Source organism: Thamnophis sirtalis, unplaced genomic scaffold (genome assembly GCF_051295495.1).
Source record: "Thamnophis sirtalis isolate CommonGarterSnake01/CBP01778 unplaced genomic scaffold, rThaSir2_p1.2 scaffold_5, whole genome shotgun sequence".
Taxonomy (NCBI): domain Eukaryota; kingdom Metazoa; phylum Chordata; class Lepidosauria; order Squamata; family Natricidae; genus Thamnophis; species Thamnophis sirtalis.
The window spans coordinates 74,080,614-74,097,267 of record NW_028261385.1 but is presented as its reverse complement, the minus strand read 5'-3'; the positions used below and the strand labels follow the sequence as shown (position 1 = coordinate 74,097,267).

At 35.1% G+C, this 16,654-nt stretch overlaps 1 protein-coding gene across 12 annotated transcripts in view; it reads right to left on the bottom strand.

Annotated features, from left to right (window-relative positions):
- The window catches only part of KDM4C (lysine demethylase 4C), a 226,842-nt gene that overhangs the window by 62,767 nt on the left and 147,421 nt on the right, over positions 1–16,654 (bottom strand). For all 12 annotated transcript variants that reach the window (XM_087716057.1, XM_087716051.1, XM_087716052.1 and 9 more), the window contains 3 exons: positions 10,009–10,190; positions 8,057–8,270; positions 7,345–7,421 (listed from right to left, as the gene is read on the bottom strand). In XM_087716057.1, the coding sequence (XP_087572183.1) occupies positions 7,345–7,421; positions 8,057–8,270; positions 10,009–10,190 (473 nt within the window). The remainder of the gene's footprint in view (positions 1–7,344; positions 7,422–8,056; positions 8,271–10,008; positions 10,191–16,654) is intronic.

The following is a 16,654-nucleotide window of genomic DNA, read 5'->3' as shown; positions in this document are numbered from 1 at the left end:
CCCATGCCGCAGCCCCAATTCCAGCCACACCAATTCAAGCTCCCAGATCTCTCTCTCTTTTTTTTTCTCCACTCATCCCCCCCCCAACCAAACAAACGAGCAAAGGAAATACAAGAAAAGCATCTTTTTTAAAAATAAATAAAGAAATAAATGAAATCCAAGGCACGGGAGGAAAATCCCCCTTTCCCCTAATTCTCACTCCCCTCCCCCATCCCGCCTCCCGATCCATTTGGGGTGGATTTCTTTATTTGCAATAAATCCTGGGGTTTTTTCCCCCTTTTTTTTAAAGAAAGGAAAATGACAGATCTTCTCCCTCCCTCCCCCCCCATCACCAAAGGAGACCGGAGAAAAGCAACCAGATCGAAAGGAAGGGAGATATGATCGGAAGAGCAGGAGGGGAGGGAGGGCTGCGAGCAAGCCGAGCGGAGGGAGGGAAACCACTGCCCTCTAAAGGCCACATCGGGAACGACACTTCAGAGAAATTAAAAAAAAAATTAACGGCATCCTTTTTAAATTGGGACAAATTTTGAAAAATCGTGACTGTCCCGCCAAAAGCGGGACATCTGGTCACCTTAAACATACAGCCACATATTCTTTGGAAGTACCAACCATCCATTCCTCAGTGATTTCTTTGGAATATACCAGATTATCTAAAAAAAATTCAGAAGCATGCATAGCTAGTTAAATGGAACTCACTTTAGATAAGGTCAATGTGGAACTACAGTATGTCCTTAATATGTTGTGAGCTATAGACTTCCAGTTTATATTCTCCATTATACATTTGCTGCTCAGAATTATGAAAATAACATACTAAATATATTAGTATGAATGAGAAAACCATAGAAAATTGTTATTTAATTTATACACATTTACTGATTTCCAATCTTTAACATAAATTGTTAGAATTCTTATTTTCCCATTTAGCCTTATAAATAAAATGAAGGCATTCATGTTTGAAGAGACCGCCAGAAGGATAAATTTAGGCTACATACTAGAGTATGTCCTGTTCCCTGAATTATTAGTCATTATTCTTCCTGACTTTATTAGTAGTTTCTGCTCAAAACATTTAAGATTAATGAGGCATTTCCTCTCAATCAAGAAGCTATGGGTGAGGGTGAATATAGTTTCACTTTTAAGAACAGGACAGATGAATTATGAAACTTATTGGGTTCTTTTATTTTTCTAGATGAAGCAGGGCCATTCTTTTTCCTTCTTCCCCTTGTTTTCTTTAAATTAGCCCCACACCAAAGGTGGATAATATAGAACTCTTCATCTTCTTCAATAACTATTAGCAGAAATATAGAAAAGAGTGCAAAATAAAAATGCATATAATCTTTTGAAGGGATGTGAAACATCTTGAATAATGCAGGAATTGAGTCATTGTGAGTATTGCCAAAAGGAATGGCTGTGGGGATGCCTATAGGTAGTGAAGATATTTATTCATAAATAGCTTTTTAGAGGTCTTCTAAAAAGAACTAAAAAAGAGGGGAAAGGCAGAATAGACTAGAAATTGTTCTATAACTGCATTTCATTCTACATACCGCATATACTGTAACATACTGTATATATACAGTGAACATTAACATCATTTTAAATTATTTCTCTTTAAAATATAATGGCAAATACAAATGGAAGAATTCTATGGCAGATTAGAATATGTGCTAAATACAATTTAGAAAAAGCATGGTACTTTGCATAACTAGCATACAAAAGCTGGAGAAAGTGAAGAATTAGACATAGTCAATTGGGTCTTGCAAATGTTCACTGCTAACACCTGCTTCAAGCAACATTAAAGCAAACTCTATACTGGGCATTACCACATGAGTAGCAGTGGAATCACATCAATGAGTAATTCAAAATAGAAGACAGAAAAATACAATACAATCTAGCAGAATACTTTTGTTCATTATTTTATAACAAGAGAAGCCACTTTTCCCCCAAAAGATAGAGAAATCCTTGGACAACAAGATGCATATGCAAAGACTGAATGCAACAGGTTTACAAAATCATGCAAAAAACATACAAAAAGATATCTTGATAAAGAATGCCAATGAAAAGAAAAAAGAGAAGGAAAATAAAACATGTTTTAAAATACTGTATGTGAGAAATTAAAAGGATACTTGCAATTGGAGACTGATGGACAGTAAATCATAAAGGATATGTGAGGCAAAACTTAAAGAGATGGAAAGATTATTCTGAAACAGTTCATAAATAGGATTACAGAATGAACAATTAAAATACTAATGGTGCTAAGCAAATAAATAGGGACTCTAGAGGTTGGAAGAATGTGGTTTTATTTATATTTGTTTATGTATGATTTTTATTCTACCTTTTTATAATCATAATATATACCTAGTACCGAAGAAGATACAAGAAAACAACTTCTATAATTCCTCATATAAGCAAAGCATTTCTTAATATTAAAAAGAAAATTAGAGCCATACAGAGAGTGAAATATCAAATGAACAGAGAGAATCAACAAAGACAGATAGTGAAGCCTGCAAGATAATAGAAGTACTTTTCTGACTATAATAGTGATGTCTGTAATAAGCTATGAGGTTATTAAAATTACATGTACATTATGACATCATTGCACCAGAGACATATTGAACAACTTGAATTATATCTAATCTGAGTACTTACAAAAAGTTGTACTATTTCTGTCATGAGATCATGATTATCAGAGCCCTTACCCATCACTTATTTTCCAAGTTAATGATAACAAGGCCTTGCTTTGATTATGTAAATGATGCCAGAAATAAATATTCCTTAGTGTGTCATACATATTCTTATTCTCCTAAGGAAATCTACATTGAATGAAAAGCTAGGCTAAAAACAGAGTTTGGAAAAAAGAAGATATTTCAAAATAGGAAAGGAAATGAGACAAGGATACATATTATCCAAGTATCTATTTAGCTTGTATTGCCAATATATTGTAACAATGGCAAGAAATAAAAGCTGAATCAGAATGTGAGGCCAAAATTCCAGTACATGGAGATAGGCTGATGGCAGCTCTTAGTTAGATGAAAGTAATTCACACAATAGTTTATGACAAACATAAAATCTAAAGTGGAAATAAAATTGTAAAGTAAAATGTGAAGCTGAATTTTAAGATGAGAAAGATAATATTAATCAGAATGATTAGTGAAACAGAGGGTAAAACATGAAAATGGTAGACTACACTATCTCTGGGCTCAGGAATAAAGGTAGACAATGTTCAGGAGAAGTAAAGATCAATGTTAAAGATGCTAAGCTTGTTAGTTGGAAAGTTGACAGTCCGGGTTTAAGACCCGAGCACAATAGAGTGAGTTCCCATTACTTGCTGCAGCTCCTGCCCACCTAGCAGTTCAAAAGCATGCTAATGCAACTAGATAAATAGGTACCACTTTGGTGGGAAAGTAACTGCATTCTGTGTGCCTCAGCATATAGTCATGCTGGCTAAATGAGCACAAAAGTGTCTTTGGACAACGTTAGCTTCCTCAGCTAAGAAACAGAGATGAGCACCATCCTCAATGAGTTCGACATAACTGAACAAGGGAAACATTTACATTTTACTATCTCTGGGCTCAGGAATAAAGGTAGACAAGACAGAAGGAGAAGTAAACAGGTATCCTGCTTTGGACAGGATTGCAAGAAGAATCAATTGGTTGATCCTGGATAAAAGAATTATTGCTTGCTTGAGATGATCAGCAAACAGAAATTCATATATTTTGGACATGTGATTCAATTGGATGACTGACTTCAAAAAATATATAATAGCAAGATTAATGAAAACAGAATGGATAAAGTAGATAGATGTGATAAATTATCAGAGCTAGTGATTGGGCGAGATGGTAGGCAGCTGCTGTTCCTTCAGTGAGTATAACTCAGAAGAAGAAAAAAACCTCAGCTCCAATATCAACCAAAGAAGAACCAATGCAGATGCTGCTTTCCTTTCTCTCTCATATAGAGGTTCCTGACCTGGAGCTGGAGGAAGGCATCCCAAGCTTTGAGAATGCCAGCAGCATGTATAGAGGTTAGAAGCAATGCAAAGAAGAACCATTTGCAGTGGAAACCAACTTATGGGAACACTGACATTGTTCCTTGTCCGACCCCAGTGGTAAAGAAGTCTTGGATATTAAGGGTACTACTGAGTGGAATGAATGAATTCTTGACTTTTGGACTGGATCCATCAACTGCACCTACCTCTGCACTGAAGCTTGACTTCTGTATTTGGACTTTCACTTCTGTGCTACTGCCTGATCCCCTGCAACCCAGATGGGAGGCTGATGCCTGATTTATGGCTCTACAAGCAAACACAATGATGTATTTTCTGATTTATGACTGGATTGTTTCACTTTCTGCTGGAACATAGATTGTGAAACAGTTGTTCATAGAGTTGCTCAAGGCTTATACTTACAGTTCAGTTTTGAGTTCCAGCACTAAAACCTACTCTTATATTTATCCATTCATAGGTCTTTATCATAAATTAGGTATGTGTAGGTATTATTAGATGAGAAACTCTCATCATTCTAAATATAACCAAGCTACCTACACAAGGAAACTCATGATCATTCTTCTTACTAATGCTAAAAGATGCCATGTCAGTTCCTTGGCTGAAAGAAAACTAACACACTCTTGTGCAGAGCAGAGCTGTATATCTCTGTTTAACTGAATTAAACTGATAATTACATTCTGACTTAAAAGACACACTGTCAGTTCTTGGAATTGACTTCTGCCATTCTCCCTCCTTTCTAAACCCACCCACAACTCTTACTGAAGCTGTAACAAAAGGAGTTTCATAAGTCCCAGAACTTCTGATTGCCTGATAAGGAACTTTCGCAATTTTATCGGGTAGCCAGCAAGGGAAGAAAAATTCAATTTTGCCTGGAAAGAATGCCTACCCTGCTAAAACGAAAACATATTACAGATTCAGAAATGGACTCTAGGAAAATTTTAATAGCAGCTCACCAAGCAAACACTGAATTAGCTATACATATGAATCACCGTTTTTTATATTAATATGTTCTAAATTGGCATTTGCCATTTTATTTGCCTGCCTTGGTTAATATACACTTCATGTTTGCTACCTTCTGTTTATTCTTTACCAACAGCTAGAAGGAATTATTGTCCCTTCCAACCTCTTCAGTCTACTTCTTACTTTTCATAAAAGAAAAATAAACTAAATTGCTGTGAAAAATACTAATATATTCCATAGTGGGATTGAGGCAAAGTCATTATTTATTGCAAAGTTCATTGCTAATGCTTCTCTTTCCAATTTGTGTAGGACAAAGGATGCATTAGAGGTAACCTACAAGCATGTTATAAAAATATAGATACCAAAGTTAATTAGTAAAATGAAGTAGTTTTTAAAAGTAGCCCAGTGTTGTTTTCAGTTCTCAGTTTTTATGAGGAACAACTTAGCTAAGCATCTGGGTATCCTAAGGCTGCCTTCTGCCATGTTTCATTCAGCACCCAGATCTGAGAGACCTCAGGAACAGTCCTCAGGAACATGTCACTGCCCCCTTCCCTTGGAACAGTATTTCCTCCAAGATGTATCCAAAACTGTTACGGTATCAATAGGCCATTAAGGGTTTTCAAAATGCTTTTTCAGAGGGCCTTGGGGAATCTGTTGCAATGTCTTTTTTCCTGCGCCAAGAATAGTATTGCTTGTTTCTTGTTACTTTTAGGCAATGATGTTTTTAAAAAGTTAGTGTTTTAATCTCATTACTGGATGGGGGAATGTTATCTACTAATAGTCACACATGAGTGGAGTAGCACATAAACCGAAATAAGCAAGTAAGTAAATATAATTTTACGTGTACTTTCATAGCCATAATATAATGTATGGATGACCTTGAGGAATGAGGGGAAGACATGCTGTCTAGCAAACAAAGAGATAGAAGCCCTCAATGGCTTAATGGTCAGAGAAAGAAACATAGGAAGGACCTGTCCTAATAGATCAAGTAGTTAAAATTGACAGTGGAAAGTTTGTACAATCAAACTTTATTGCAAGGGTACATTAACACAATTTTGCAAGTTTGATTGTACAAAATTCACTTAGTCCTGCTTACTGTCTGGTTTACCTGGGAAGGCTACAATAGCTTTAGGTGGAAATAAATGTCATTTTTTACAAAATGAATGGCAAATTCTGGACTACTGTACTATATGTTGAATTTATTAGCAATTATAAAATAAAAACAATAAGGTAGCACACATATATTTCTGAATAATTTATATCTCTTTATACACATCATGTTTATAAAAAGTTCCCGCAACACTCTGGGTTTGGGATTTTTCCACTCCTTTAATCACCTTTAGTTTCATGAAATGTCTCAACTAACTTGAGATAAATGAAAGTGTTCTTAAATGTGAAAGATGGCTCAAATTTCAGTAGTTTTATCTTCTACACTTACAACTTATTCTGAATATTTTAATTATTGGTTTCATCCAGTTGAATTTACCATAAAAATAAACTGAATTCTTAGAGGAAACCAGTAATTATAAAAGGATTGAGCATTTCTTGCAGGAAAAGAAACTTTACACTGGAACAACATAAGAAAGATATTCAAGGAGTAAGAGATATGCATCTTGAAACCATTCAACTCCAGACATGGAAAAAGATAAACATAAGACATAAATATTTTCATTTAAAGTACCTTAGCAACCTCCCAAATCCCGCATAAAATATATATTTAAAATAGAAGAACATGGGAAACATTTGCATTACTTTTACATCATAAACTCAATAGAAAAGAAAGATCTGAAATTATTGATATTTTGAGGCATACATTATATTTTGTATGATTCTTTTATATACCAATTACCTGTATAATATGTATTCAACAAAGGATTTCAGTATTGTCTTGAACCTATGAACTTAACGGTAGTATTTACCCTTCATTGATATCAATTTTAAATTTCAGTCTGTTCATCTAGCTACAAAGAGAGGTAATAAATTATTGGCAGTTCATTAATCTTTCTAGATGGAATATTGTGCAAACTTGGAATAACTTGTGCACTACTCAGCAATTTAAAATAATTGTATCAAAAAGCCTCAGTTAATTAGTTACAGTTTGGAACTATTGGCTATAAGCAGCATTGCAACAACAAATAATGAGAGGAATTTCTGATGGCTATTAGGATCAAAATATTCAGTATTTGGGTTTTTAATTTATACACTTTATTTACCATATACCAAAATGAAATCAAAAAAACATTCTGAAGAATAATAATTAAAACAAGATATTAAATTCATAAAATAAATATTTCCTGATTCTGAGATACATACATTTATGTTTTATTGTCAATCTGGAGATTTAGTCGGTCGGGGATATGAACAATTAAATAAAGTTCATAACTTACAGCTGTCCAGGCTCCTCTTTTGCATCTACAACAAAGCCATCCATCGTGGATTTCATGGGAAGGAATACCATAGCAACCTATAATGTAAGAGCAAAAACAATACAACAGATTTTGCACTTTGTTATTTATCTAGCTAAAGAGGAAACATGTAACTGAACCATTAAAAAAAGACAGTAGATTTGTATGCTGTGATTAAAGAAAGTGAAGAACAAGCATTTTCTCAAAAATATGCAGCTGAAATACATATCTTAGCAACAGTTATCATTCCTCAAAACAGCTGTCTTTAAAAATTCTTTGACTATGATAGCTTGCCTATTAATCCAATATATTTGTCATGTGATAAAATTACTATTTGACTATTATAGCAATAATGTTCTATGATGAAAGGCCAGCACTGTGTAATGTGTAATGCTGCAATTCAATCAAGTACCTAATCTTTAGGTATGGTGTAAAACATTATAGTAGAATTATAGACTGATACAAAGACAACAGCTCAGTTATTCAAATCATGCTCTATTTCTGCTCTATAGAATATTTAAACCCATTTTCTGATTTCATCAGTATTAGGCCCTTTCATTTTTTTATACAAATGAGTTCTATATCATCATACATCTCCTCCAGGAGTAATGATAGATTAATGATTGTAGTTACTCAAAGATTAGCTTAACAATGCAAACTAAATGAAAGTGGAATGTAAAGCTATGATACATACTTGCATGGACCTGTACACAACATTTTGCACAGGATATTAGTATACTAGTCCCATCTTCTTCAATAAAGCCATTGGATGGATAGTTTTCTGTATTCTCCTCGCTATAAATAAAACATATCTCTGGAATAAGTGGTTTTGTCTTTTCATTGGACATACATATTTCTTTTTGCTTTGTTTCTGACCAGGCATATATTTCTTCATTAGGTTTATCAGCCTGAAAAATAATTTTAAATAAAAAGACGGTTATTCAATTTTCTTTTGTTTTTGTAAATTTTCTATAATTCATAATAATATTACATTCAATGCAATCTATTTTTGAAGGTGGATTTTTTGATAAAATTAGAAGTTTTACTTTTAATTTTAGAATTAGACGTTGGAGAAGACTGGCACTTATTTTAAATCTTTCTTCTTTCTGTCACCAAATTCAGTTCTTACTATTAATTTTTATCATTAATAAAATAAGAAAAGAGACAAAATCAGTACATTGACAATGAGGGAAGCATCAAGCATCATTCTATAAAGTAAAATTGCGTCTGCTACGGCCAGGAAGCATTCGATTAAGACCTGGGAATTTTGTCTCATGAGAAGTACAACCAAGAATATCATCCTTCTATAGTTACACTAGATTGGATTCAGATTGAAAAGAACAATCTAAACTCTGGTCAAAAATGGAGACTATATTAATTAACTACCAATGTGATGTTCACCTTTTGATAAATTGATAAACTTTAAGGATGATAAGTACAATATAGAGTAAAATATATGCAAGACAAAGAGAATATGCCTTCTATATCACAACTATCAATGCACCTAAGTGGATATTTATTTAATTTAGCAACATGATGAAATACATTATTATCCGTGATTATATATCATTAATAGCTGAACAGCCAAAGCTATAGTAAATGCACTGAAGAACTCTTATATTGAGAGTTAGTCAAAATAATTGCAATGTAAACAATAGAAGAACGAGAAACGTTTATTCCAGTCTGAAATGGAAAAGACAGGTATGTGAAACAGGATTGTCACATCAGCTGCCAAATTGTGGAATGCTGTCCTTAAAAACTCAGTAGCTTCATTATCAGCGTCAGTTTTTTGGCTTTTAAAAATTCTCCTGAGATTTTTTTTATAACGTATTGATCTAATTGTTTTAGTTCCAAGTGTGAGACTAAATGTTTATATTATACATTCTTATTGAGCTTTATGCTGGGATTTAAGATATGATCAATATTTTATATCTTACTTGATTTTATGATTTATATAATATGTAAAGTATTGTATAAAGTATTATGTGAGGTACGTAATAAATCAAAAGACATAAATAATAAAAAATCATTTCAGCTCTCTATAGCAAGGAGGAAAGTAGCAAATCTGGACGTAAAATGGGAATTAAAAACATTAAAAATGGTTTATTTGAAAAATTTCAAAATGATCAAATCTTTCCCCTTTATGCACACATGGAAAGGCACTTGATATTGAGAATCAGTTTTTCATAAATGAAAGAGATCCAAGATTGAGGAAATATGTATTTATTATTTAAATTAGGGTGTATGTGCCTATCTACATTGAGGAATCTGCTAAGAATGAAATTATACTCCCGATTTAGATACTTACACGTACGCGCGCGCGCACACACACACACACACACACACACACAAACTTCCTCTCTATTTCTTTTGACACATCATGCAACTAAGCAATAAAGATCATTGCTAAGAGCAAGAAGCAAAGTTCTTCCTTCCTTCCTTTTATAATGGTAAGTATTAGGATTTCACAAACTTCTCTTGAATTAGAGTACTTATTTTGACATGCTGGATGGAGGTGTATTTACCTTTCAAACCTTTACATGTTAAGAATAGAGAGATGTTTTGTAGTTTCACAATAAAATATTGTGTAAGTACTAGAATTTCTGTGTAGCTGTACTTTTATTTTTCAAATAAAAACTTCCTTACCTTATAGTAAGGTTTGAGGAGTGTGCAAATGGCACAATAGGGTTCCAACTTGGCAACAGCTGCATTGTGCTCCTTTTCAGCAGTAAAATTTGGTATTCTGTTCTGCCAAAGATAGACTAAAGGCTTGGCCCAGGATTCTGTTTCTTGTACTTCCTCTTCAATTAAGGGAACCTCAGGCAGTTCTTAAAAGAAATTGACATATGAAATAACTATATTCTGAAGGTAAAAGCAAACAATTATTTAAGTGGAAGTTAAAAAGAATGGATGGGAACTTCATGAAAATGCGTAAGAGTAAATGAATTCAGGTTTGAGAGGTAGCTTGTATTGCAAAGATACCAAGAATTCCAAACAATAAACCAGTTCTCTTAACTACCCATTTGTGACAGATACTCATTCCTGCCAAAATCTGTAATGAGCAATAGTCTAAAATGCCTATCATTGATACTCAGAACAATATGCTATTTTGAAAAGAAGTATTTAAAGTTATTAAAATCTTTTATACTTAAAAGAAAATTATGTATCATAAAACAGAATGTGATCTTGGGGTATTATAAAATGAATTTATAATTAGCAAATCCACTGCATAGAAGAAATGTAATGGTACCCTATATGTTGAAAGACCAAAATGTTTACCTATAACAGGCTTTCTTTGAATGATAATCTGAACATTCACAATTATAGGTTCTACACCTGCTCAGATCTTTGTCAAGAACTATTTATAACTAATGTGTTTTTTGGGGAAAACCCAATTGAAACTTGGAGTAACAACCTTCCCTTCTGCAGAAACACAGAAACTCAGAAATAATGAGTACTGATTTTAACAGCTAATTTATTCAAAAGAAAGGAAGGCCTGGAGAAACGTTGTCCATTGGGTCACGATGCGTTGAACACGACTTCACAACTAACAACAAAATGTCCTCCACCAACAGAACTGAAAAACTAAAAAAGCACTGATTTAAGACCTAATGAGATGTTACATAATATGACACTAGTTTATTTGCAAGATTGCATCTCTGAGGGTATTTGCTCATGACACCAGGATAATGTTGCAGGATCCAATCTGAGTCAGTCACCAGGACCAGAGGCTTGTTCTTCTAAGCTTTTGGATTTGTGCTGGATCCCATCCTCAGGGAACTTCTCACTCTCTAGGATGTATCCTGTTTCTCTGAAAATAAGACCTCCCTGGATAATAAGCCCAATCGAGCTTTAGAGCACCTGCGCTAAAATAAGCCCTCCCCGAAAATATTGCAACACAGCAGCAGCGATGATGTGACCACACTCACCACCTCCTGCTCCTAAAAAATAATAAGACCTCCCTGAAAATAAGGCCAAGCGCTTATTTCGGGGGTCAAAAGAAAATAAGACCTGTCTTATTTTCAGAGAAACACAATATGCACAGATTGAACTCAGATTGAATCCTGCAAGATAAGAGGAAGTTGAAGCCTGAGAATTGTATTGTTAGATGGACTAGATAATTTTGGTTGAGTGCTTTTTATAAGGTTTTGGGGGGGAGGGAAAAATTATTGTTGTCAATCACCCAGAGCTACCTTACATAAAATGGACAGCCATATAAATCGTATAAATAAATAAATAAATAAACAAATAAATAAATAAATAAATAAATAATGTTCCTTAAAAGTTATACACCCTAGAAATATACATCGATTTTAGATGCAGATTATCCAATGCCTATTGACAATTAGATGGTTGAAATAAGATCCTGAACTGCCTGCAAACCACTAGTAACCTCTGAGTGCAAAAGAAATTGCAAGTGGACAGGACTTAGGCTCAGGAGATCTGTTTACTACCGACATGCAGTATTAGTATTTCATGAAGAAAACCCTTAATAACTAATAACTACTTTCGTTGTGTCATAGGCAAGCAGACAAATGGCACTATTGAGATGTAAGCCCCAAAGTCTTTGTGGCAATCATACCCTTGCTATTAGACTGACTGCCTTTTGATATGAAAGGAAAATCTTTGTGGAGAATTGCATCTACATAACTTCCAATAAAACAGTGAGAATGCAAGAGTAAAAGTAACCAGTTTTTCTAGATAACATACAACTTCAGATGTTGTAATCAGTTGAAAGAGTGCACCAAATATGACTCTCAAATGAATCTGTTTGAGACAGTCAAGAAGTTATTGTCAATGCATGGATATGGATTGTTGAGAAACAGAGGTAGGCAGCTATATATTTGTTTACATTCTTTAATGCTATGCAGAGATCAGACAGGGAAACTGAGACTAGAGTATTTTATTTAATTGCAAATTTTAGATACTTCTGTAATGCAGTAGTCTAATCTTAATTTGGAAACACACACCTCTATAACTATTTTTCTGACATACCTAAAAACAGCAGTAATTATAAAACATTTTAATAGTGCTTTTAATGAGAAACTATATCACTTTTACTCTTCAAGCATGCAATTGTTGGGAAAATGCAAACAATTCTGACTCCTATTGAAACTTTTTTACTGTGTTCTTAACATAATGCTAAACAAGCAAATCTAAATCTGCATGGGGTTTAGATAATTATATTTTTCTTACAAGTATACGTTTTTTATATTGAAAATGAACTTTAGCTTTTTACTGAAAGTGAACTTCAGCTATTCATGCAATATTTTATTTTAAAATACAAATCGACAAAGGTCTAAAAGGCTGAAATAAACACATTTCATGGAGTTGGTGTTGACACCATTTTGTAGATGATTACAATGTCATGATATTGAAAATCTTAATTTAAGCCAATGTGTGCTTCTCAATTGAAAAAAAATATTCTCACATGAGAAACTGTGTTATCTTTATCTTTCTTATTATTTTCAAATAATAATTATTAGCTTAACCTTCATTATCCCTTGCATAAAAATATTTTTAGAACAGCAACTGTGCATCACTCTGCACTCTATCCTCTTCCTAATCCAAGACATCTATAATTTCTGAAATTATTATTTTGAATTACTAATTTGCATAAGAAACTTTTGAGAAGAATTAATCTGTTTAGCTTTCCATCTTCATATCCTCCAGGCATTATGCCCAATGTTCCCTCTAATTTTTTTTCAGTGTGTGCAGAAAAGTAGTGTTTGAGCGGCACATTTTCATGCCTGAACACCTGAATTTTTTTTAGCCATAATTGCCATCAGAGCAGATGTTGGGGAGAGGGGCAAGGTAGAAAAGGGTCCCCTTCCTCTCCCTCAGGAAGAAAGGGAGGGAAGGGAAGGGAAGAGAAAGGAAAGGAAATGGGAAAGAAGAAAAGGAAAGGATGAAGAAGGGAGGGAAAGGGAAGGGAAAAGAAAAAAAGAAGGGAAAAGGAAATAAGGAAAGGAAAAGAGAAAGGAAAGGAAAAAGAAAAGGAAAAGGAAAAGAAGAAAAGGAAAAAGGAAAGGAAATGGAAAAGAAGAAATGAAAGGATGAAGAAGGGAAGGGAAAAGAAAAAAGAAGGGAAAAGGAAATAAGGAAAGAAAAGGAAAAGAGAAAGGAAAGGAAATGGAAAAGAAGAAAAGGAAAAAGGAAAGGAAATGGGAAAGAAGAAAGGAAAGGATGAAGAAGGGAGGGAAAGGGAAGTGAAGGAAAAAGAAAAAAAGAAGGGAAAAAGAAATAAAGAAAGGAAAGAGAAAGGAAAGGAAGATAGAAGAAGGAAAGAAAGGGAAAGGAAAGAGTGGAATGGATTGGTACTGCTCAAAAATCAAGTCTCAAGATCCCGTGGACCCCTTTGGCTCAGGCAGTCCAACTCCACACTGCTTCCCTCTCTCTGCAAAGTGAAGGGATTGCGGAAAGGCTGCCGAACCCAGAACGGGGCTTCAGATGATGCAGTGTCTGAGAAATGCGGGATGTGCAGAGAAAGGCAGGCTACAACCAGTGAATCGTGTTTTCCCAGGAACCGACGAAGCCCCAGAGGACCAATGGGAATTCTCTCCTGTGCAGCATCATCGGTCTCCAGGCAGAGTCTTCCTTGACTTCACACGCTGGAGGAGAGAGTTCAGTGCAGATAGAGGAGGGAGGGAAGGGGAATATTTTAAGTCATATTTTAAGACATTAAAAAACACTGCGCGGCAGTTGGAAACTGCTGCGTGGTGTTTTCTTGTTACGTGCCCAGCCGCGCAGCTTAGACGGAACATTGATTATGCCATTAATTTACTTTTAAATATATTTTTATGAAACCAATATTTCTGAGGCCAAATAATTACAAGTAATCCTCAAATTACAACCATAATTGAGCCCTACATGTCTGTTACTAAGCGAAACAGTTGTTAAATGAATTTTGCAACAATTTACAATCTTTCTTGTACAATGTTTAAGTGAATCACTGCAGTTCTTAAGTTAGTAATATGGTCATTAGGTGACCTGATCTGTGAATCTGGCTTTCCCATTGACTGCTTGTCAGAAGTTTGCAAAAGGGCATTCCATGTCAAGTGGTCTGATTTCAGAAAAGTGCCCAGCTCGACCACCACAGATTTCAATGAAATTTGGTGTCAACATGCACATACAGGTGAAACGTGAAAAATTAGAATATCGTGCAAAAGTTCACGTATTTCAGTAATGCAACTCAAAAGGTGAAACTAATATATGAGATAGTCTCTTTACATGCAAAGCAAGATAGTTCAAGCTGTGATTTGTCATAATTGTGATGATTATGGCTTACAGCTCATGAAAACCCCAAATCCACAATCTCAGAAAATTAGAATATTGTGAATCAGCTAATTAAGCCACAACACCTGCAAAGGGTTCCTGAGCCTTTAAATGGTCTCTCAGTCTGGTTCAGTAGGAATCACAATCATGGGAAAGACTGCTGACCTGACAGTTGTGCAGAAAACCATCACTGACACCTCCATAAGGAGGTAAAGCCTCAAAAGGTAATTGCAAAAGAAGTTGGATGTTCCCAAAGTGCTGTATCAAAGCACATTAATAGAAAGTTATGTGGAAGGGGAAAGTGTGGAAGAAAAAGGTGCACAAGCAGCAGGGATGACCACAGCCTGGAAAGGACTGTCAGGAAAAGGCCATTCAAAAGTATTGGGGACTTTCACAAGGAGTGGACTGAGGCTGGTGTCAGTGCATCAAGAGCCACCACACACAGATGGATCCTGGACATGGGTGTCAAATGTCGTATTCCTCTTGTCAAGCCGTTCCTGAACAACAAACAACATCAGAAGTGTCTTACCTGGGCTAAAGAAAAACAGACCTGGTCTGTTGCTCAGTGGTCCAAAGTCCTCTTTTCTGATGAGGGCAACTTTTGCATCTAATTTGGAAACCAAGGACCCAGAGTATGGAGGAAGAATGGAGAGGCCCACATGCAAGATGCTTGAAGTCCAGTGTGAAGTTTCCACAGTCTGTGTTGATTTGGGGAGCCATTTCATCTGCTGGTGTTGGTCCACTGTGCTTCATTAAATCCAGGGTCAACGCAGCTGTCTACCAGGAGATTTTGGAGCACTTCATGCTTCCTTCCGCAGACAAGCTTTATGGGAATGCTGACTTCATTTTCCAGCAGGACATGGCACCTGCCCACACTGCCAAAAGCACCAAAATCTGGTTCAATGACCGTGGGATTACTGTACTTGATTGGCCAGCAAACTTGCCTGACCTGAACCCCATAGAGAATCTATGGGGCATTGCCAAGAGAAAGATGAGAGACATGAGACCGAACAATGCAGAAGAGCTAAAGGCTGCTATTGAAGCATCCTGGTCTTCCATAATACCTCAGCAGTGCCACAGGCAGATAGCTTCCATGCCACGCCGCATTGAGGCAGTAATTGCTGCAAAAGGGGCTCAAACCAAGTACTGACTACATATGCATGCTAATTCTTTTCAGAGGTCCGATATTGTTCTATGTACAATCCTTGTTTTATTGATTGCATGTAATATTCTAATTTTCTGAGATTGTAGATTTGGGGTTTTCATAAGCTGTAAGCCATAATCATCACAATTATGACAAATCACAGCTTGAACTATCTTGCTTTGCATGGGTCTATCTCATATATTAGTTTCATCTTTTAAGTTGCATTACTGAAATAAATGAAGTTTTGCACGATATTCTAATTTTTTGAGTTTCACCTATATGTCCCCCCAATGAACACTAGTAAAGTGTTACATTTGCCGATGCAATACTTGTAGAGATATAGTCATTTGTTTGATCCGATACTGCAGCCTTCTACAGTATGACTCTGAGGATTTAGCAACTTTGAGACATAATATCTCCAGCAATATTTTGTTGAGAGAAACAAAACTTGGCCAACTTGTACAACTTGGTGTGCTTTATTAAACAAAATAATAAAAACATTCTCATGAGAGATCTCCATCTAGATAAGTTGGAACAAAGTTGGCCGATAATGACTGCAGTTCAAAAAAAGGTTAAAGTTTGGCTTTTTATATCTCTGGAAGGAAAGGTATGAAAAACGTGAAACTTTGTGCATAATAACATAGCAACACAAGGTTTCCGAATGTAAAATTTCATTTTCCTACTGCTTTCCAATAGTTCACAAACTGAGTGTAAAGTTGATGGTTTTTGTAATAATGCCAAAAATAGTGTATTTTCAGCCCACTTTTACCCAAAAAAAAAAAAAAAGACCTTCTGGAAACTCTATTAAATCATTCACATTAGAAAGAGCATGTTTCAACCCCCTAAAAAGTAGGGTTGGTGTTTCATCACAGA